The sequence below is a fragment of the Symphalangus syndactylus genome, chromosome 7, assembly GCF_028878055.3.
Source record: "Symphalangus syndactylus isolate Jambi chromosome 7, NHGRI_mSymSyn1-v2.1_pri, whole genome shotgun sequence".
Classification (NCBI taxonomy): domain Eukaryota; kingdom Metazoa; phylum Chordata; class Mammalia; order Primates; family Hylobatidae; genus Symphalangus; species Symphalangus syndactylus.
In genome coordinates, this window is record NC_072429.2 from 97,245,357 (window position 1) to 97,268,624 (window position 23,268).

Genomic DNA, 23,268 nt, shown 5'->3' on the forward strand with positions numbered 1-23,268 from the left:
GAGAAGGAGAAAAATAAAATCTCAGAAGTTGCTTTTTTCACTACAAAGAATAAAGTGGGGGAAATTTTAATCTTCTAGAAAAACCTTCAAAACAGAAAGATGGGCTGAGCAGGCATTTCCTTTAGAAATGAGGAGAGTAAGAAAAAGGCTGAAGGAAAGACAATGTTCTTTTCTGCAATGAGTCAGAGAAGAAACAGTTTGATTAGAGAGAAGAGGTAGCAACAGAAAGGGAAGAAGCAGGCCGGGCGCGGTGGCTCACGCTTGTAATCCCAGCACTTTGGGAGGCCGAGGCGGGCGGATCACGAGGTCAGGAGATCAAGACCACGGTGAAACCCCGTCTCTACTAAAAGTATAAAAAAAATTAGCCGGGCGTGGTGGCGGGCGCCTGTAGTCCCAGCTACTCGGAGAGGCTGAGGCAGGAGAATGGCGTGAACCCAGGAGGCGGAGCTTGCAGTGAGCCGAGATCGCGCCACTGCACTCCAGCCTGGGCGACAGAGCGAGACTCCGTCTCAAAAAAAAAAAAAAAAAAAAAAAAAGAAAGGGAAGAAGCAGACTACTCCTTGGTGTTGATTAAATAAAGAAAGGAAATTACTAGGAAATTTCATTCCAGGAATCTACCAACCCCAACAGTCTTCCAACCCTAACAGTCTTGTGCGTGCTCCTGACAACATCCCAATCAGGAGCTTCTAACTGAAGTCACATGAGCCACCACTAATGTCGTAGTATCTCAAAGTGAAAAATTTGGCTCCCTAATATCTATAATCCCTAGCTTTCTGACTAGGGGTGAAAAAGTATCTATCTCATTGGAAAAAGTGGCCATGTAATACAATTCTGGCTAATGACACATAAAAATAAGGGTTTAGGCCAGGTATGGTGGCTCACACCTCTAATCCCAGCATTTTGGGAGGCTGAGGCAGGAGGATTGCTTGAGGCCAGGAGTTTGAAGCTGCAATAAGCTATGGGCTATGATCACAAACACCATATTCCAGTCTAGATGACAGAGTGAGACCCTTCTCTTAAAAAAAATCAAGTAAGGTTTTCTAGGAAAGTTCTGTTTTCTTGATATAGGCACAATCCTTTCTGTTATTTGCTCTTTTCTACTCCTGGAATACAGACTTGATGGCTAGAGATCCTGCATTTATTCTGCAGGCAGGAGAACAAGCATAATACTCTAAAGATGGTGTCACAGAAAGGATTTCTAATGACATCACAAACTCACTCCGCCAGTGCCAGATACTCTGCTTTTGGATTTCTCATTAAATGAGAAAAGAAATTAATCTTATTTTGTTTAAACCACTGTTATTTGGGTTTATTGGTACATACAGTCAAATTCAGTCCTTAACTGATACATTTCTATTCCCAAATGGAGGATGTAGGGAGAAGCAGAAGGAGCAGCAATCTTCGGTTTTACTGCAGAAACATCCCAGTTTCAAACTTGAAGTCCACTATTATACAGAGTAGTTTAAATATCACTACGTTTCAGATACATTATAGTTTTAAAGGTTTTTTTTTTTTACAGGCTGACCTAAAAAACCTATGGCAAAATGCCTTTTGGCTTCCATACTCAAAAATTTTAAAAATAACCCACTCCTAAGATAAAAATAAACATTCTTACAGAGAGTTAACAGAAGTTTTAAAAGTAACTTAAATAAAAGAAGGAGTCTATTCTGTTAGATTTTTCTTTTTGGATGATTTTATAACAAGATACTATTAACCAAGATATGTTTACACTTAATTTTTTATTCAAATGTATATGCTTATACTTCTAAATATTTTCCATTGCTTAATTTATTTTTTTAATTTTTTTCTGAGGTTTAATTCAGAAGAATTTATTTGTAAGTCTTTTTTTTAATTTTATTATTATTATACTTTAAGTTTTAGGGTACATGTGCACAATGTGCAGGTTTGTTCCATTGCTTAATTTAAAACCTAGTATTAACATTTAGAGTATCTCTTTGTTATACACAAAAAAAAGATTAAAAAACAATTTTAAAAAAATTTTAAAGAGGAAAACAGGTTAGGTTTGTTTTAAAAGTTAATGGGAGGGGGCAGCTGCAATTGCCCAGTAATGTTTAACTACACAATATGAAACACATGCCACAATGTGTAGCTGAGCCTCCAGGGAGATACATGTTCACAGAAGTGGGACACAGAGGATGATGTTTCTGACTTATAATTTATTAAAAAAAAAAATACTAGGCTCTTCAGTGAGAAAATAAAGCAGGAAATCTCAAGATAGTAACCACTGTCATATGTGATGTGGTTGCTACGGCAAATACTTTTCTTAAGCACAGAAAGAATAATCACATAAAACTGACATCAATTTCTCCAGCTGCAGCCGAATTCTGACCCCCAGCTTACAAAAACATTTTATTTTAACAATAATTTTAACGTTCAGAATTACCTAGTTCCTCAATTTTGGTCCTAATTCCTTCAACTAGTTGCTCATGGAACTAAAAGCCTATTAGCAATAAAGAATAAAGTAACTATCATTCATTCTCTTTGTGGATAAGAAATTTTAAAGAAAAAGGTTGCTTTTCATCTCCTTCATGCATCCCCAAAACATTTACAAGTAAACTAAATTGTGAGGAATATAATACCATAGAAAATATGTCAGTCCACCCACAATTATTCATTAAGTTTCCTAATTTGCACATCTTCTAAATAAGTAAAAAGTCCTCATAAAAATTTAAATATATAAAGTAATTTTTAAAAATACTTTAACAAAATAATTTATTTAATTTTTAACTTCTTAGCATGATTATGACAAAGATATTCAAGTTTAGAGAATAAAATAACAATCATAACTTTAGCAAAGTATGTGTCAACATCAAAGAGATTTATGAAGATTACCTAATTTGTTCTTCTAAAAATATTTTAAGATGTGGGTGGTTCCACCTCATTAATGACCTTGGAAATGTGTCCTTTAATTTGTTGCCAAGAGTATAGTGAATACATATAAAAACCAGGATGTTAACACAGAAGCTACTGACATCAGTTTTTTCCTGAACTTCACCACACTGTGTTTTAAAACAAAGAAGGATAAACATAACATGGAGAAGGTCCACGGACTATTCATAAGAGATTTAAAAGCTTAGAAAATAATACCTGCACAAAGGTTAAACAGACTGAAATTATTCAGCCAAGAAAAGTCAAGTCTGAGAAAGCACTTAATAAGTATCCAAGCATTTATGAAGGGTTCTTTGCACAGAAAATAGTGACCAGCTGTTTTCAATCTCCAATGAAGGCAGAATAGAAGGAAACAAAAATTGAAGCCCAAAGATTTAGTTAAATAAAAGGAAGGATTTCCTGTGCGAGTAATGAATTTTGTAATGGTCACTGTGTGTATCTATGAAAATGCTTTCTTCAAAGGCCTGTTGTACAGGAAAGAGATTTTCATTTTTACAGGGAAGACTAATATTTACATCCTTGTGTGTGTTTTGTGCTAATAAAAGAGGTATCCTACAACCAAAATGCATACACCAGCAGGTCTGAGCTGGGTTATACTTCGTTAAACATCCCACGGACCAAGAGCACACAGAATAGTAGACTATATTCAGTGCCTAGGGAGCTCCAAACCACTGCAGCCACACCTAACCTGGATTCCTCGTACTTCTGTAAAGGAAAATGAACGATTTCTAATTGCCCAGAAATACGATGGGTATTTGCACCCAGCTGCAAGAGGGACCTGTAGTTTATTGTTGTCACCTTTATTTTCATATCCCGGGCAACATTAACCTCCTAAGTTAAAGAGGAATGCAACAGTTTTTCATAAAAGAATGGTAAGTGAGAAAGTAGTTCCCCTACACATTCTCCTACCCTTGCCAATTATTTCTTGGCATCTAAAATTCCATCCTTAGTGATTTACTCCTTTGGCTCAAGGCTGTATGATTCTGGGGGAAAATGTATTTCATGAACATTAAACATTATTAGGCATTTTATTCCTGTGTATCTGGTCTTTTTCCAAAACAGATTTTGGGGGAAAAAAGGAAGGAAGGAAAGGATATGAGAACTGAGAGAAAGATATTACTAAGCAAAGAATACGGCATGGAAGTAGATGCTCAGAACAAAACAAATTGCCTCATACTTAACAATTTTGTCTAGGAACAATGGATGAACCAGGGAGTAGAGTCAGTCTTCTCTTTTTGGTATCTCTCCTAAACCGCCACTTAATATCTAGTATCATTTCCAGAGTAACTCCTAAAAAGCTAAAGCAGAACTTTATTTGCTTTCTCTTACTAATTAAGTAAAACTGCATATATGTGCTGTCCAAAATAAACTCTGAAATTTTCAAAATCAACAAATACTATAGGCATATACAGGTAAGACATTTTTAAAATGTATATTTAGTAAATATTATTTAACCCAGTATTTAAGAAATGATAAACATTCATGAAAGGTTAATATAAGTAAATAATATACAACCTAAACATAACCGGTTATTTCTCCACCCATTCTTTTTTTTTTTTTCCTGAGACAGAGTCTTGCTCTGTCGCCCAGGCTGGAGTGTAGTTGCACGATCTCAGCTCACTGCAGCCTCTGCCTCCCGGGTTCCAGCGATTCTCCTGCCTCAGCCTCCTGGGTAGCTGGGATTACAGGTGCACGCCATCATGCCTGGCTAATTTCTGTATTTTTAGTCGAGACGGGGGTTTCACCATGCTGGCCAGGCTGGTCTCCAACTCCTGACCTTAGGTGATCTGCCTGCCTTGGCCTCCCAAAGTGCTGGGATTACAGGCGTAAGCCACCGCGCCCGGCCTCTCCACCCATTCTTAATACAACATGGTCTCCACCTACATCACCATCCAGTTGCCTCTCCGTTCAGTGTGCTCCAGTATATCTCCAGCCTTCTTAAATACTCCAGGTAAGTTCTAAACACAATACTCCAGGTGAGTTCTGGCTCCTGAGAGCAGAGGGAAGTTGTTTATTTCCTTGTTCTAAAAAGGTGGTTATCTGTCCTAGCTGCACCTCAGAAGCACTTGTAGAGTTTTTAAATTTTAAAAAATGTATTTTAAAAGCAGAGATGCCCAAGCCCTGCTCCAGTCTTCAGACCAGCATCTCTGAAGAGTGACTGTTACAATACATACTTGTGAAGCTGGTTATTTGGACCCCAAAGCAGGGTTTATCTTGTAAATCAAGGCCACTGCTCCAGCCTGTGGTGATCTTTTAGGATCCTCATTCTATCCTATAACATATTTTTATTTTGTTCCACTTCATTTTATTTGCAATTCTGATGGACCTTCACCTTATAGCTTCAACCAAGTTTCTATGAAAAATTTTGAGCTAGTCAGGGCTTGAGGTTGAGGTCCTGCATCACAAAATGAGAAATCTTCTGGTAAACAATTTATTATTTAACATTGTAGTCGACTGAAATTTAGCAACCACTGCCATGTGCCCCTGGTGAGCCTTTGTATCACAGAGGCTAGAGAGCTGAACACCACATTTCTCAGAATTCCTTGCAACTAGAGTTCTGGGTAAGTGCACTCTTTCACAACAGGGGTGGGGGTGGAGGGGGAAGCAAACAGAAGCTATATGCCTGCTAGTTTAGTTATTTCCTTCTTGCAAGCCCTGTCATGGAGGCTTGATTATTTACAGCAGCATTCTAGCATCTAGTCACCAGTTTCACAGGTACTGAGGAGTGGTTGCAGTAATATTTAGTAGCTTTCTAATCCCTAAATAGCAGTGAGGGTTGATTTCAATCTGTATTACTGAACTCAACGGCGCCTGTGGCAGCCTCTGGATTGCTATTCCTCGTTGTGGCAGTAGTAGTTGTTCCTTATATGCACACTTTTGTGGTGTTGTGGGAGTCACTCCTGAAGTCTATGCTACACAGCCTTCTCCTCTAGCCTTTCCATTGATTTTCTTAACTTCTATATCTCTAATATGGCTTGGCTCTATGTCCCCACCTAAATCTCATATTGAATTTTAATTTCCAATGCCGGAGGGGGGCCTGGTGGGAGATGATTGGATCATGGGGGTAGTTTCTAATGGTTTAGCACCATCCCCCTAGTGCTGTCTCGTGGCTGAGTTCTCACAAGATCTGGTTGTTTAAAAGTGTATAGCACCACCCCCTTTGCTCTTTCTCCTGTTCAGCCATGTAGGACGTGCCAGCTTCCCCTTCCCCTTCCACCATGATTGTAGGTTTCCTGAGGCCTCCCTAGCCATGCTTCCTGTACAGCCTGCAGAACCATGAGCAAATTATACCCCTTTTCTTTATATATTACCCAGTCTCACGTAGTTCTTTATAGCAATATGAGAACACATTAATACAATCTCTGACTTAAATTTCTTTGTGTGTGGAATACCTAGAGTAGTTTCTGTTTCCTCCAATAAACTCTCACTGATATAAGCACATTTGAGTATAACTGTTGCACTCTCATAACAGGACCACTAGCTAGGTCACACTACATAGTGTCTATGAGGATATCATGAAAGACCTTGTCAAATACTTTCCTAATATCCTAAGATACAATATTCAAACTCTGCATTTTCTCTGACCTTGAAATTTAGCAATGCTGTCAAAAAAGGAAATTATATTATTCTGATATGATTTCTTCTCAGTAATCTATGCTGACTTATAACGATCCCGATCTTTCCTAATGGACTCTTAAATGTTCTAGAATCCTGCCCAAGAGGGACATTGAGCTCACTGGCCCCAAAGTAGTGATGTGATTCTAGTGTCAACCCTGTGTCTATATACTGGTTCCATCACTTACTTGCTAGGATATCTTGGACAACATTCCCAAGTCTCAGTTTCCTTAGTGCTAAATGGTAGTGAAATGCTATTTTATAGGATCCTTGTGAGGAGTAAATAAGATAACACATACAAGGTCCTGAGCACAGTGTTTGGCCTGCAGTAGGAGCTCAATTAAAAACAGCTATAACCTGAGAAATTCACCTTTTTCTCCCTTTCCAAAAATAAAATACAATAAAATGTAAATGTACTTTTATACTTCCATGACATTCTCCTCATTTTCTCAAAGAGACATCAAATTTCACAAACAGTGGAAAACAGTTCTCTCATCTCAAGTCGTATCAATAGATATTATCAAACATACTCTTGGTCAGGAGATGCCAAGTGCGCTGAGTACTTCTCTAGCATTTGCTCATCTTGCCATTCAAACCCTTCTTATTCATGTTGATGCTACTCAGTTCATTTTGGAGATTATCATTCTCTATAGAAGCCCCTTTGACTAGCTTACTAAAAAAAGAGAGATAGAGCAAGGTCTTGGAGGAGGCTGGGAAAAGTGGAGGCAAGAATTTGCTGTGGGAAGAACAGAGTTGCTCGATAGCTCAGTATCTCCGGTCCCAGGAAGATATGATTTTTGTCACTGCATGGGAAGCAGGGCTGACAATGCTCAGGGCTTCCCAGATGCTCCCTCTTATCAAGTTGTTGGAAGGATAAATTAATAGGGTGGACAGATGAATGTTATCCTTTATTGATTATCAACTATATTTAAAACACTGCTAGGCACGTTTTGAATTTACCTAATACACACACCTGCACATATACACACAACAGAGAGACAAATATATATCACTGAAACTCAGACAGAATTAAGCAACACAATTACTAAATGATTTCGCTTCACATCCCATGCTTTTCACTATACCATATCATTTGTTCAGAAAACATTTCATGAACTCTTACCAAGTGCTAGGTATTGTATTAGGTATCAAAAATACAGTGGGGAATAAACAAAAGCACACGTTCACAATAAAGCACGACAGTGCTGTAAGAGTGAAAGCTTGGGGTAAGATGGGAGCCTATTAGAGGGGCACTTATTCCTAACCTGGAGTTGGTAGAGGAAGCAACCTCTTAACTGAGCCTGAGTGAACGTGATTTAGCAAAAGAAGCATAAATCCCACAGGAGGATTTGGGCATTGCAAGTGGCCAAAGGTAAAAAAGCTCTGTAAGAGCTGAGAAGCTGGAAGAAGGATGGAGAGGGAATAGAAAGGTAAGTAGGAACCAGAGCATATACTGCTTCTTAACCGGTGTTGAGCTTTAGCCTATAAGCAATTGGTAGTCACTGGGAGGGCATAAGCAGAAGAGAAATGTGCGGAAATCTGTATGGTGGGTAGGGAATGAAGATTGGAGGTAGAGGATCAGTTTAGAAGCCTCACAAGTGAGAAACTATGAGGACTTGCACTAAAGAAATGCAAGCAGAGATCATGAGAAGAGGATAGGGATATTTAGGGGGCAGAACTGATGAGATGTTACTTCCATGAAGGGTGAAGAAAGAAATGGAAATTAAGAATGACTCAATTTTTCAACCTTATTCCAAAGACCACATTTAAAACACCTATACAGCTTCTCTAGGTACTTGCATGATAATATTTCATTTTTTTCTATAAAGTAGGGAGCAACGTCATCTACTGAAATTGAGATGGGAGGTAGCAAGAAGAGATTTAGTGAAGATCTAAACTAGCCACTCTGTAGAATGAGGAATTGCTGAACAGAGAAACACATGCCTCCAGGAAAGTTGAGGGCCCAAATGGGGCAGAAGGTCTTGATCTGGTAGCCCTCATCTGTGCAGATGGAAGATTATCTCCAGCAGCACTCAATAGCCAGGGTAAAGATGTAGAGAAGATGAACACTGAGACTGGACCATATCGAAGTTTCCAGGAGAGGCAGAAAAGACAAGACATTAGGACAGAGGAGTTTAGAATATAAGAGAGTGGCAGAAGCAATGAAATATAGACTCTAAGAGGAGTTTAGAATATAAGAGAGTGGCAGAAGCAATGAAATAATGAAATATAGCCTCTAAGCTGGATATAGAAGTGAAGGGAGGGTGTGCTAATAAAAAGAAAGCAGACTAGGAACTAGGGTCAGGGAACTAGAGGGCTCTCGTGATAGCATTTCCCAAAATGTGTTTCTCAGATACTTATTACACAGGATGTTAATCACTGATATGTTCCTCATTAAAAGCTTTTCATGGTCAAATAAGTGAAGGAAAGCTTGGGTAATGTAATTTTTAAACTCTTTCCTTCCTGTACTATTTGCATTTAATAAGTTAATAATATATACTGTAGTTCTCTAATAATTTATCTCTAGGATAAATATGCATTTCCCAAATACTTCTGATTACTGTATATTATTTATCTATATTTATCAGAGAATTTCACTGAATGGGTATCTTAAGGAACACATTTTCAGAGGGTCTGCTCTGTGAAATGAGAAGCAGGGATGGTAGAACACTTGAAAAGAAAGTATCTTACTAAGGCAGGAGATTTACCTGAAGGTTCTCTTAGCTTCCAGAGCTATGTATCTTAAATTCTACTATAACACACACACACACACACACACAGCTTGACTCTGACTCACTGTAATTAGTATTCATTCATGAAACCAATATTCCAAGAGCATGTACTATTATGTAGCAGAGGAGATTTATACAGCATTCTTACCAGGACAAACTTCGTAACTTATCTGGGGAAACAACAGATACACACATGAAAAATAAAAACCTGGCTGGAAAATATGGCTCTTCCTCAGATACCCATAAGAGATAGTTTCCCTCCAGGGCAACTAGTGCTACCAATCTAGCCACAGCTCTGTAAGATCAGAAAGTTCCTCCGTAAAAACAGAGCTAACTGAGTAGATCTGAGCTGAACAAACTAAAAAGCCCCAGTCTTGTCTTTGCTGAAGCTACTACTCTTCCAGAGTCATCCATGATGAAATAATCTCTCCTACCCCATCAATTTGATGACACAGATTCTTGACCTGGTCCTAATCTACTCCAGGATAAGAAATCCTAAGTTGATTTTCTTGAATGACAACCAACCTGCTTTTACCCAGTGTCAAGCATTCAGAATTCCAACTGGCACAGACTAGTATGGATAAAGCATAATCCATAAAGAAGAAGTAGAGATCCACATGTAAATACTGGCTAGTGCCAGACTGTGAAGGATCTTGGTGACACAGCTAAAGCCTGGACATTCCATGGGGAATGAGGAGGCCTTAGGGATATCTGAATAGGAAGACTGGAAGTGGGAGGGTAAAAATAATGCCATCATTGCTAAAAACAGGTTTAGAAAGTTATCCTTGGGACGTGCCCATAGGGTCCATGTCCATTTTTTAGAAGGTAGATCAAATTTTAAAATATTTTTTGTCATTTTTCTCCACTTCCCTTCAAAGGGTCTGTGGGTAATTTTCCTTCCTAGAGGTAAGGAAAATAGGCCCATAATTTCTAGCTTCATGGTTAAAGGTATAAAAGAGAAAGGGTAAACATAATTTAAACTGACAAGGATGTTAAATCAGGCAACTCACTTGAAACTCCAATGGAAAAAGAGATGAAAATCTGAATCTTCAGTACACATTGTAGAGATTTTAGAAAACCAAAAATAATATACTGCTATCATCTTATTAGGGAACAAAAATGCTAAAGACACATTAGCAAATGTGGCTTTGACTGATGTGACATAAGCTGAGATCTCATACCAACTAATTTAAGAAGTTTTAAAGATTTAGATCATGAGAAAAACAAAACTACAATAATTATGTGGTTTCAGAAAAAGTAAGTCTTCCCTCAATAACTTCTTCACATTCTTTACTACTGCTGTACTACAATATGACAATCCCTAGGGGTTATACTAACATCACTTGAGTAGAATTTTGGAAACACTGAAGTCCCACATTACAGAATGATGTCTAACTTGCAGAAACAAAAAACACAGAAAGTTGGCTCATGGGATTTAAAATTTGCTGAGGTCCATAAAACAACTGCAGCTATAAAAACCACTATCTGCTCAACTTCAAAATTGGTTTTCAATAAAATCTCTGTGACAAAAAGTCATATGTATACAATCAGTTATAACAAAATTATAACATATATTGATTTTTGTGGATGTCAAACCTAAAAGTCACTACACAAAATGTGTAGAACTCTGTGGTGTATAATTTTAAAGTATGATGCCGGAAACATCATCATTACTCTCTCTTCCTTGAAATATAATACACCACAATCTAAAGGAATTAGATTCTATAAAAACTCATTTTTCTTAACTACTATATATATGCTGATGTTCAACTATATGACTGCATGAAAAGTTGTTTATATAGCTTCATAAGGAACTCAGTAACTCCCTAAAGACACAAAAAAGCACTCAATGATCTAATTGATCTGTTAAGAACCATAAAATTTGAGTTAAAAAATTATGTCAGCTTATGGAAAATTGATATTACATGTGGATGAAAAATGTGTTAACTGTTTTACCACAGAGTCTTTGTGGTCCACTTGTACCCTAACACTAGCTGGTTCTGGAGGCCACAAGACCATCCTCTGCAGTGGAGTCAGGCACATTACGGATGCAGAAAACTTACTCTAGTCAGATGCCCAGCTAGGAATTTCAGGAAATCCAAGATTTAGGCTGCTTTCCAGGAAAAAGGCACAGAAGACCCACCAATGGCAGGAGATAGAAAATTCATACTCCACCCCCAGAATTATGGCAAAATAGCAATCTATTACATTTTGTGCTTCATGATCTTCTCTATTCAAAGTACATATGCAACCATAGTGGGCTACACAGAACTAGGAAATGTGAAGAAAGCAGCAGTAATGAACCACGTGACTTGAAGCTATGGGTCAGACCTCACGGGGGAGTAGCAAAAAGAAAAGGGTGGGCAAAAAGGGAGCATCTGAGAGAAAATTCCGGTATCCATTTTGCAGTACCAGCAAATCACTTGAATATTTACAATTTTCTAGGTTCTACAATGCTAGAAGTCATGTAATTCTGCTTTTCTGCCATTGAGAGGCAATACTCTTCAGTGGATAGCAGCCTAGTGCTTGCTTAGACTTTGACACTAACCACACAGGAGTAGGGTAGGAGCAGGACAGGAAGAAAAAGATCAGTTGGTGCTAAGAGAAAATTCATTTTTGCCTATAACTGTGAAATCACAATGATCTACGATGTTAACTACAGTATCTTAAAAAACTGTTTTTATAAAAGAGAAGTGCTAGTCTGTGAAAGCATTCCTATTGTCATCACTTTGTACGCAACGGAGGTCAGAGAGAATGTTTGATCATCATTTTAGCCACTGCAGCACCCCCAGCACTGTGCCTCACATATGATAAGCAGCAGTAAATATTCATGGAACTGAATCTCCTGTATGAGCATCCCTGCCTCTTAATCCCTCTTTCTAGTGTTTCTTATTTTCCCATCTTATTTCTTCCCATAGCTCGCACTGCTCTTTGTGGTTTAACTGATAATTTGGACAACATAAAATAATAGTCTATTGAATTTACTGAAAGATAATTTTAGGTTCACTTTTTTAATTGGGAAAGTAAATGTTAGGAACACTATCTTTTTCTCTCAAATACTTTGCAAATTAAGCTGTAGGTTAGCAACCTTCAACAGAAAAAAGTTCTATAACTCTAAGTTGAAGATGTGTTGTTTTCTGCTATATTAAAATACAATTTTAAAAAGGTGACTCGTGCCATACTCTTTTTTACTGTTACATAAATCTAAGAAACAAAATTTTCCACAATTGGCTATAAAAAGTAACACAGAACTAGCTTGGTTCCTATAAAAGTATCCTTTCCAATTAGAAAACTAATATTCAATGTAAAAAAGCCACATACTTTTCATAGTTCCATCTTCTTCTTCCTCATCCTCACTGTTTATCACCATGGTCCCCAAGTCGGACTCCAACATGGTGCTATTATGTTCAATCATGGTCTGGGCCCCTTCACTCATCGTGCTTGTGGCCCGCATGGTGCCCACACTCTCCACACTAGTCTTCACCATAGTGTGGGAATCCAGCTCATCTTCATCCTGCAAGCAAAATACTGCAATGAGGGAAGACTTCTCTATGACAGCTGGATTTCTTAATTCTTAACAAGAGAATGAATATAGTTTTAATACTTATAAAAAATACTATTAGTACTGATTTTAATATAAAGACATACATACAAATGTTATTTTAAGAGTGAAAATTATTCAAAATAACCTAAAGCTTTAGGTAATTAAAGATCAAGCAACAGAAACTGATGAAGTAGAAGGCTGCTAGTTGCTTATAAAATAAGGATTAAGGGAGGGTGGAGCCAAGATGGCCGAATAGGAACAGCTCCGGTCTACAGCTCCCAGCCTGAGCGGCACAGAACACGGGTAATTCCTGCATTTCCGTTTGAGGTACCGGGTTCATCTGACTAGGGAGTGCCAAACAGTGGGTGCAGGACAATCGGTGCAGCGCACTGTGCGCGAGCCGAAGCAGGGCGAGACATTGCCTCACTCGGGAAGTGCAGGGGGTCAGGGAGTTCCCTTTCCTAGTCAAAGAAAAGGGTAACAGATGGCACCTGGAAAATCGGGTCAGTCCCACCCTAATACTGTGCTTTTCCAACGGGCTTGGAAAACGGCACACCAGGAGATTGTGTCCTGCACCTGACTTGGAGGGGCCTATGCCCACGGAATCCCGCTGATTGCTAGCACAGCAGTCTGAGATCAAACTGCAAGGCGGCAGCAAGACTGGGGGAGGGGCGCCCGCCATTGCCCAGGCTTGCTTAGGTAAACAAAGCAGCCAGGAAGCTCCAACTGGGTGGAGCCCACCACAGCTCAAGGAGGCCTGCCTGCCTCTGTAGGATCCACCTCTGGGGGTAGGGCACAGACAAACAAAAATTCAGCAGGAACGTCTGCAGACTTAAATGTCCCTGTCTGACAGCTTTGAAGAGAGCAGTGGTTCTCCCAGCACGCAGCTGGAGATCTGAAAACGGACAGACTGCCTCCTAAAGTGGGTCCCTGACCCCTGAGCAGCCTAACTGGGAGGCACCCCCCAGTAGGGACAGACTGACACCACTCGGCCAGGTACTCCTCTGAGACAAAACTTCCAGAGGAACTATCAGACAGCTGAATTTGTGGTCTCACGAAAATCCGCTGTTCTGCAGCCACCGCTGCTGACACTCAGCCAAACAGGGTCTGCAGTGGACCTCTAATAAACTCCAACAGACCTGCAGCTGAGGGTCCCGTCTGGTAGAAGGAAAACTAACAAATAGAAAGGACATCCACACCAAAAACCCATCTGTACATCAGCATCATCAAAGACCAAAAGTAGATAAAACCACAAAGATGGGGAAAAAACAGAGCAGAAAAACTGGAAACTCTAAAAAGCAGAGCACCTCTCCTCCTCCAAAGGAACGCAGTTCCTCACCAGCAACGGAACAAAGCTGGATGGAGAATGACTTTGACGAGTTGAGAGAAGACTTCAGACGATCAAACTACTCCGAGCTACAGGAGGAAATTCAAAACAAGAGCAAAGAAGTTAAAAACTTTGAAAAAAAATTAGACGAATGGATAACTAGAATAACCAATGGAGAGAAGGGCTTAAAGGAGCTGATGGAGCTGAAAGCCAAGTTTCGAGAACTACGCGAAGATTGCAGAAGCCTCAGGAGCCGACGTGATCAACTGGAAGAAAGGGTATCAGTGATGGAAGATGAAATGAATGAAATGAAGCGAGAAGGGAAGTTTAGAGAAAAAAGAATAAAAAGAAACGAACAAAGCCTCCAAGAAATTTGGGACTATGTGAAAAGACCAAACCTACGTCTGATTGGTGTACCTGAAAATGACAAGGAGAATGGAACCAAGTTGTAAAACACTCTGCAAGATATTATCCAGGAGAACTTCCCCAATCTAGCAAGGCAGGCCAACATTCAGATTCAGGAAATACAGAGAACGCCACAAAGATACTCCTCGAGAAGAGCAACTCAAAGACACATAATTGTCAGATTCACCAAAGTTGAAATGAAGGAAAAAATGTTAAGGGCAGCCAGAGAGAAAGGTCGGGTTACCCACAAAGGGAAGCCCATCACAATAACAGCTGATCTCTTGGCAGAAACCCTACAAGCCAGAAGAGAGTGGGGGCCGATATTCAACATTCTTAAAGAATTTTCAACCCAGAATTTCATATCCAGCCAAACGAAGCTTCATAAGTGAAGGACAAATAAAATACTTTACAGACAAGCAAATGCTGAGTGATTTTGTCACCACCAGGCCTGCCCTAAAAGAGCTCCTGAAGGAAGCACTAAACATGGAAAGGAACAACTGGTACCAGCCACTGCAAAAACATGCCAAATTGTAAAGACCATCGAGGCTAGGAAGAAATTGCATCAACTAACCAGCAAAATAACCAACTAACATCATAATGACAGGATCAAACTCACACATAACAATATTAACTTTAAATGGGCTAAATGCTCCAATTAAAAGACACAGACTGGCAAACTGGATAAGGAATCAAGACCCATCAGTGTGCTGTATTCAGGAAACCCATCTCACGTGCGGAGACACACATAGACTCAAAATAAAGGGATGGAGGAAGATCTGTCAAGCAAATGGAAAACAAAAAAAGGCAGGGGTTGCAATCCTAGTCTCTGATAAAATAGACTTTAAACCAACAAAGATCTAAAGAGACAAAGAAGGCCATTACATAATGGTAAAGGGATCAATTCAACAAGAAGAGCTAACTATCCTAAATATATATGCACCCAACACAGGAGCACCCAGATTCATAAAGCAAGTCCTGAGTGACCTACAAAGGGACTTAAACTCCCACACAATAATAATGGGAGATTTTAACACCCCACTGTCAACATTAGACAGATCAACGAGACAGAAAGTTAACAAGGATATCCAGGAATTGAACTCAGCTCTGCACAAAGTGGACCTAATAGACCTCTACAGAACTCTCCACCCCAAATCAACAGAATATACATTTTTTTCAGCACCACACCACACCTATTCCAAAACTGACCACATAGTTGGAAGTAAAGCTCTCCTCAGCAAATGTAAAAGAACAGAAATTATAACAAACTGTCTCTCAGACCACAGTGCAATCAAACGAGAACTGAGGATTAAGAAACTCACTCAAAACCGCTCAACTACATGGAAACTGAACAACCTGCTCCTGAGTGACTATTGGATACATAATGAAATGAAGGCAGAAATAAAGATGTTCTTTGAAACCAACAGGAACAAAGACACAAGATACCAGAATCTCTGGGACACATTCAAAGCAGTGTGTAGAGGGAAATTCACAGCACTAAATGCCCACAAGAGAAAGCAGGAAAGATCCAAAATTGACACCCTAACATCACAATTAAAAGAACTAGAAAAGCAAGAGCAAACACATTCAAAAGCTAGCAGAAGGCTAGAAATAACTAAAATCAGAGCAGAACTGAAGGAAATAGAGACACAAAAATCCCTTCAAAAAATTAATGAATCCAGGAGCTGGCTTTCTGAAAAGATCAACAAAATTGATAGACCTCTAGCAAGACTAATAAAGAAGAAAAGAGAGAAGAATCAAATAGATGCAATAAAAAATTAAAAAGGGGATATCACCACCAATCCCACAGAAATACAATCTACCATCAGAGAATACTACAAACACCTCTATGCAAATAAACTAGAAAATCTAGAAGAAATGGATAAATTCCTCGACAAATACACCCTCCCAAGACTAAACCAGGAAGAAGTTGAATCTCTGAATAGACCAATAACAGGCTCTGAAATTGTGGCAATAATGAATAGCTTACAAACCAAAAAGAGTCCAGGACCTGATGGATTCACAGCTGAATTCTACCAGAGGTACAAGGAGGAACTGGTACCATTCCTTCTGAAACTATTCCAATCAATAGAAAAAGAGGGAATCCTCCCTAACTCATTTTATGAGGCCAGCATCGTCCTGATACCAAAGCCTGGCAGAGACATAACCAAAAAAGAGAATTTCAGACCAATATCCTTGATGAACATTGATGCAAAAATCCTCAATAAAATACTGGCAAACTGAATCCAGCAGCACATCAAAAAGCTTATGCACCATGATCAAGTGGGCTTCATCCCTGGGATGCAAGGCTGGTTCAACATACGCAAATCAATAAATGTAATCCAGCATATAAACAGAACCAAAGACAAAAACCACATGATTATCTCAATAGATGCAGAAAAGGCCTTTGACAAAATTCAACAACCCTTCATGCTAAAAACTCACAATAAATTAGGTATTGATGGGACGTATCTCAAAATAATAAGAGCTATCTATGACAAACCCACAGCCAATATCATACTGAATGGGCAAAAACTGGAAGCATTCCCTTTGAAAACTGGCACAAGACAGGGATGCCCTCTTTCACCACTCCTATTCAACAAAGTGCTGGAAGTTCTGGCCAGGGCAATCAGGCAGGAGAAGGAAATAAAGGGTATTCAATTAGGAAAAGAGGAAGTCAAATTGTCCCTGTTTGCAGATGACATGATTGTATATCTAGAAAACCCCATCGTCTTAGTCCAAAATCGCCTTAAGCTGATTAGCAACTTTAGCAAGGTCTCAGGATACAAAATCAATGTACAAAAATCACAAGCATTCTTGTACACCAATCACAAACAGAGAGCCAAATCATGAGTGAACTCCCATTCACAATTGCTTCAAAGAGAATAAAATACCTAGGAATCCAACTTACAAGGGATGTGAAGGACCTCTTCAAGGAGAACTACAAACCACTGCTCAATGAAATAAAAGAGGATACAAACAAATGGAAGAACATTCCATGCTCATGGGTTGGAAGAATCAATATCGTGAAAATGGCCATACTGCCCAAGGTAGTTTATAGATTCAACGCCATCCCCATCAAGCTACCAACGACTTTCTTCACAGAATTGGAAAAAACTACTTTAAAGTTCATAGGGAACCAAAAAAGAGCCCGCATTGCCAAGTCAATCCTAAGCCAAAAAAACAAAGCTGGAGGCATCATGCTACCTGACTTCAAACTATACTATAAGGCTACAGTAACCAAAACAGCATGGTACTGGTACCACAACAGAGACATAGATCAATGGAACAGAACAGAGCCCTCAGAAATAATGCCGCATATCTACAACCATCTGATCTTTGACAAACCTGACAAAAAAGCAATGGGGAAGGATTCCCTATTTAATAAATGGTGCTGGGAAAACTGGCTAGCCATATGTAGAGAGCTGAAACTGGATCCCTTCCTTACACCTTATACAAAAATCAATTCAAGATGGATTAAAGACTTACATGTTAGACCTAAAACCATAAAAACTCTAGAAGAAAACCTAGGCAATACCATTCAGGACATAGGCGTGGGCAGGCACTTCATGTCTAAAACACCAAAAGCAATGGCAACAAAAGCCAAAATTGACAAATGGGATCTAATTAAACTAAAGAGCTTCTAGGGAACAGGCAACCTTCAAAACGGGAGAAAATTTTTGCAATCTACTCATCTGAGAAAGAGCTAATATCCAGAATCTTCAATGAACTCAAACAAATTTACAAGAAAAAAACAAACAACCCCATCAAAAAGTGGGCGAAGGACATGAACAGACACTTCTCAAAAGAAGACATTTATGCAGCCAAAAAACACATGAAAAAATGCTCATCATCACTGGCTATCAGAGAAATGCAAATGAAAACCACAATGAGATACCATCTCACACCAGTTAGAATGGCCATCATTAAAAAGTCAGGAAACAACAGGTGCTGGAGAGGATGTGGAGAAATAGGAACACTTTTACGCTGTTGGTGGGACTGTAAACTAATACAACCATTGTGGAAGTCAGTGTGGCGATTCCTCAGGGATCTAGAACTAGAAATACCATTTGACCCAGCCATCCCATTACTGGGTATATACCCAAAGGACTATAAATCATGCTGCTATAAAGACATATGCACATGTATGTTTATTGCGGCACTACTCACAATAGCAAAGACTTGGAACCAACCCAAATGTCTAACAACAACAGACTAGATTAAGAAAATGTGGCACATATACACCATGGAATAACTATGCAGCCATAAAAAATGATGAGTTCCTGTCCTTTGTAGGGACATGGATGAAACTGGAAAACATCATTCTCCGTAAACTATCACAAGGACAAAAAACCAAACACCGCATGTTCTCACTCATAGGTGGGAATTGAACAATGAGGACTCATGGACACAGGAAGGGGAACATCACACTCCAGGGACTGTTGTGGGTTGGGGGGAGGGGGGAGGGACAGCATTAGGAGATACACCTAATGCTAAATGACGAGTTAATGAGTGCAGCAAACCAACACGGCACATGGATACATATGTAACAAACCTGCACATTGTGCACATGTACCCTAAATCCGAAAGTATAATAATAAAATAAAAAAATAAAAATAAATAAAAATAAAACTGTCACTCACACACACACACACAAAAATAAAAAATAAAATAAAATAAGGATTAAGATAGGTAAACTATCAACAAATGCATAAGAAAGAATATGATGACAAAACAAACATATAAAAGAGAGCACCTTTAAGACAGAACACATTGACACTATTATAATGGGCATAATGATGTCTATAACCTTGTAAAACAGCCATTAGCTTTTTCTTTTAAATTATGGCAAAATATACAAATACATATATATAAAATTCACCATTTTAACAATTTTTAAGTGTATAATTCTGTAGCACTAAGTACATTTACAATGTTGTGCAACCACCACCATTATACATTTATAGAACTCTTCATCCCCCGTTTCCCCAGCCCTGGCAACCTCTATTGTACTTACATGAGGTATTTAGAATAGGTAAATTCATGAGTACTACTATTTATACCATAGTACTAATTCATAATTTCTATTGTACTTATGAATTTGCCTATTCTAGATACCTCATGTAAGTGGAATCACACAATATATTTCACTGAGCCTAATGCATTCAAGATTCATGCATATTGTGGTAGAAAAATTTCATTCCTTTTTAAGGCTGAATGATATTCCATTGTATGAATACACCACATTTTGTTTTCCTATTTATCTGTTGATGGCCATTTGGATTGTTGACACCTTTGGCTACTGTGTATAGTGCTAATGTGAACATTGACCTACAAGTATCTGTTTGAATCCCTATTTTCAGTTTGGTTGGGTATCTACCTAGAAGTACAATTGCTGGATCACATGGTAACTTCATATTTAATTTTTTAAGTGCCCAAATTGTTTTCCACAGTGGCTATACCACTTTACATTCCCACCAGCAATGCACAGGATTCCAACTTCTCCACATCCTTGGCAACACTTGTTATTTTCCATTTTTAAAAAACAATAGCCATCCTAATGAACATGAAGTGTTATCACATTGTAGTTTGATCTGCATCTCCCTAATGACTACCGATGTTGAGCAATCTTTTCGCATGCTTATCAGCCATTTGTATATCTTCTTTGGAGAAATATCCATTTGCCCGTTTTAAAATGGGTTGTTTGGTTTTTCTGTTGTTGAGTTATTACAAATTCTGGATATTAATTCCTTGCCAGAGATATAATTTGCAAATATTTTCTCCCATTCTGTGTGCTTTTTACTTTATTTATAGTGTCTTTTGATGTAAGTTTTTAATTTTGATGAAGTCTGATTTATCAATATTTTTCTTTTGTTGCCTGTGCTTTTGTCGTGAAATCTCAGCTTTTAAATGTTTCACAGAAGAATCAAGTCAGTAATAAAAGTACAAATTAAAAGTGCTCTTTAGAACATTCACCAAAGATATACTGGAATAGGGTCATAAAAATAAATTAACAAATCCTGTTTGAAAGACCAACTGATAATCCCAGTGCTTTGAGAGGCCAGGGCAGAAGGCCAGGAGTTTGAGACCAGCCTAGGCAATATAGCAAGACCTTGTCTCCACGAAAAATTTAAAAATTAGCTGAACATGGTGGTGTGCCTGTAGTCCTTGATACTTGATGGGCTGAGGCTGGAGGATTGCCTGAGCTCAAGAGTTTGAGCCTACAGTGAGCTATGATGGTGCCACTGCCCTCCAGCCTGGGTGACAGAGCAAGACCTCGTTTCAAAAAGAAAGAAAGAAAGGACCAAAGAATCTGCTATTTAGAAAAACTTGATTATGCACTGAAATTCATTTATATTTATTCCATTTTTAGTAGAAACATATAAGCAAAATCTAGTTCTGGAAGAGGTCAAAATGCAAATCTGAGAACATCAATGTTGAGTTTCAGCAACTTGGGTTGTGTAATATAACAATAGTTGGACAGCTGTTTGATACCTTTCCTCTTCCTAAACCTACATGCTAAGCTTGGGCATTAGGTCTCAAAGTCATTTGCACTTCTTTCATAATCCTTTCTCTTTTAGAAGACCTCTTCATTCTCATGTCTTCAACTATCTAATAAGTCAGGAGTCTCAAATCCTGAAATTTTCCTATGTCTTTACTTATTACGTAAATATTTAATGATGTCTAAAATTTTACAGTCCCAAATCAGATATTATTTCATTTATCTCTCCAGTCCCTCCTATCTGTCTCCATCCCCAGCAACCACCACAAAGCATGGTAATCTTCACTTGCTACATAAAACTTCAATGTCTTCTTACACTTATTTTCTTTTTCATTCCCTATATATGCATCAGTCAACTAGTTCTTTAAAAAATTCTCTCTTAGCTCCATGTCTTCTTTTCCATTCCCACTGCTACTGGGTATAATCCTCACTACCTCATAGGTGGTTTACTGCAGCTAATGCTTCCTGACTGAGGACGCTCCTGTCTAACTTTCTAGAGTCAGACAGACATTAGTTCAAATCCTGACACAAATCACTTATGAGGCATAGGATCCTTGTCTCCAAAGATTGATGATTAAATAAAAAGGTAAGCAAAATGCCTGCATGCTACCTGGAACAAGGTAGTTTTACACCTTCCTCAAAGTACATGGCATTATACTAACCTTTCTTGAATACTATTTCTATCATTCTACTGAAGAATCTACAATGGCTCCCAGTTCCTGCCTTCATTAAAGCTAAACATTTCTGCCTAAATTTCAATGTCTTCTATGGACCAATCCTATTTTCCCATTGCTCATATAACCTCCAATACAGGCAGGCTGGACTTTAACTGAATCTCTCTTTGCCATAACTCCGTATGATGCTATGCTCATTAAAGACTTCCTTTGTGTACGTCTTATTCTCTATCCAGAACATCCTTCCCCCCTATCCATTTAACTAAATCCTACCGAGTTTCAGATCAAGTATCTACTCCTTCCATGGCTAATTCAGTCTTTGTTAATTATTCTCTTTTCTAAACTTCCATAGAATTTACAACCTGCATTAGACACTTCTGTATTCAATTTATGATCTCATACTGCAAGCAACTGTTTTGCAAAATCTTTTATAAATATAAGTACCCTATGGACAAGAATGTCTTAGAGTACCTCTGAAGCCACTAAAGTCTTCATTCAGTATTCAAAACACAGTAAGAGTTTGTGAAAGTTGTCAGAATCAAAATGAAGTCATTTCTGTTTAAAACAACAACAACAACAACAAAAACAAACAAAAACCAACCCTGACAAATGGAGCAAGGTAAAGCCATAAAGAGATGGTCCTCATGCGTAAATGCCTGATAGCAAAAGCTATCTCAAAAGACTGCCGAAACCACCATCTTGCACAAAGGCCACTGCAATCTTACATGAAAAATACTGCGAGGACATCTACCCAGCAACTGCCTATCCAACCACAGACTGAAGCACAAGGATAAGCAATTCAAAACAATTATGCAATTCTCCCCATTTTTCCTTAAAAACCTTTGTCTTCCTTTACCCCCCGAATATGCACATCGTTTACTATAGCACCTTTACTCGCACTGCAATGACCTATTCTAAAATAAATGTTACTTTCTTTTAGAGAGTCCTTGTTATTTAGGTTGACACGTTCAATACATATTGACTTTTTCATGGAATTATAAAATCGGGGACCTTTACAGTTAGAGAGAAACTAATTCAAACTGTCATTTTATATCTGAAAACACTGAGGTCCACAGAAAATAAGAGACTTCCCTAAGGTCACACACCTACTTAAAAGTAGGTCTGGGACTAAGAAACAAGTTCTTTTATTTCTTAGCCCATTATTCTACTACATACATGTACCTGAATTATGTTTAAATTTTTATCTACTCAAATGCTTAAGTTTGAGGTGCAAGCTTACAATTTTAAAAGCTTATATGAAAACCTTCTATTCCCAGAGTCCCATACAAATTATTCCGTCCATTCTAGTCCAAGCCACCATCTTCTCCCACTTGAAGCATGAAAATAGCCTACTGACTGTTCTTATTGTTTCCATTTTTGCCCCTTTTAGTCTCACTCACATAGGCAGATTGATCCCTTCAGAAGAAAAATGACATGTTACTCTCTCCTGCTAAGAACTCTGCATTTGGCCTCCTATCACACTTAGAATAAGATCCAAAACCTTTATCATGTCCAAATGCGATCTGGCCTATCCCATCTAGTAATATCTGCCAATCCCATCT

General features: G+C 38.5%; 1 protein-coding gene across 1 annotated transcript in view; it reads right to left on the reverse strand.

Annotated features, from left to right (window-relative positions):
* The window catches only part of STK3 (serine/threonine kinase 3), a 488,063-nt gene that overhangs the window by 90,799 nt on the left and 373,996 nt on the right, over nucleotides 1-23,268 (reverse strand). Inside the window, 1 exon segment of the mRNA XM_055286906.2 lies at nucleotides 12,579-12,771. Coding sequence (XP_055142881.1) covers nucleotides 12,579-12,771 — 193 coding nt within the window.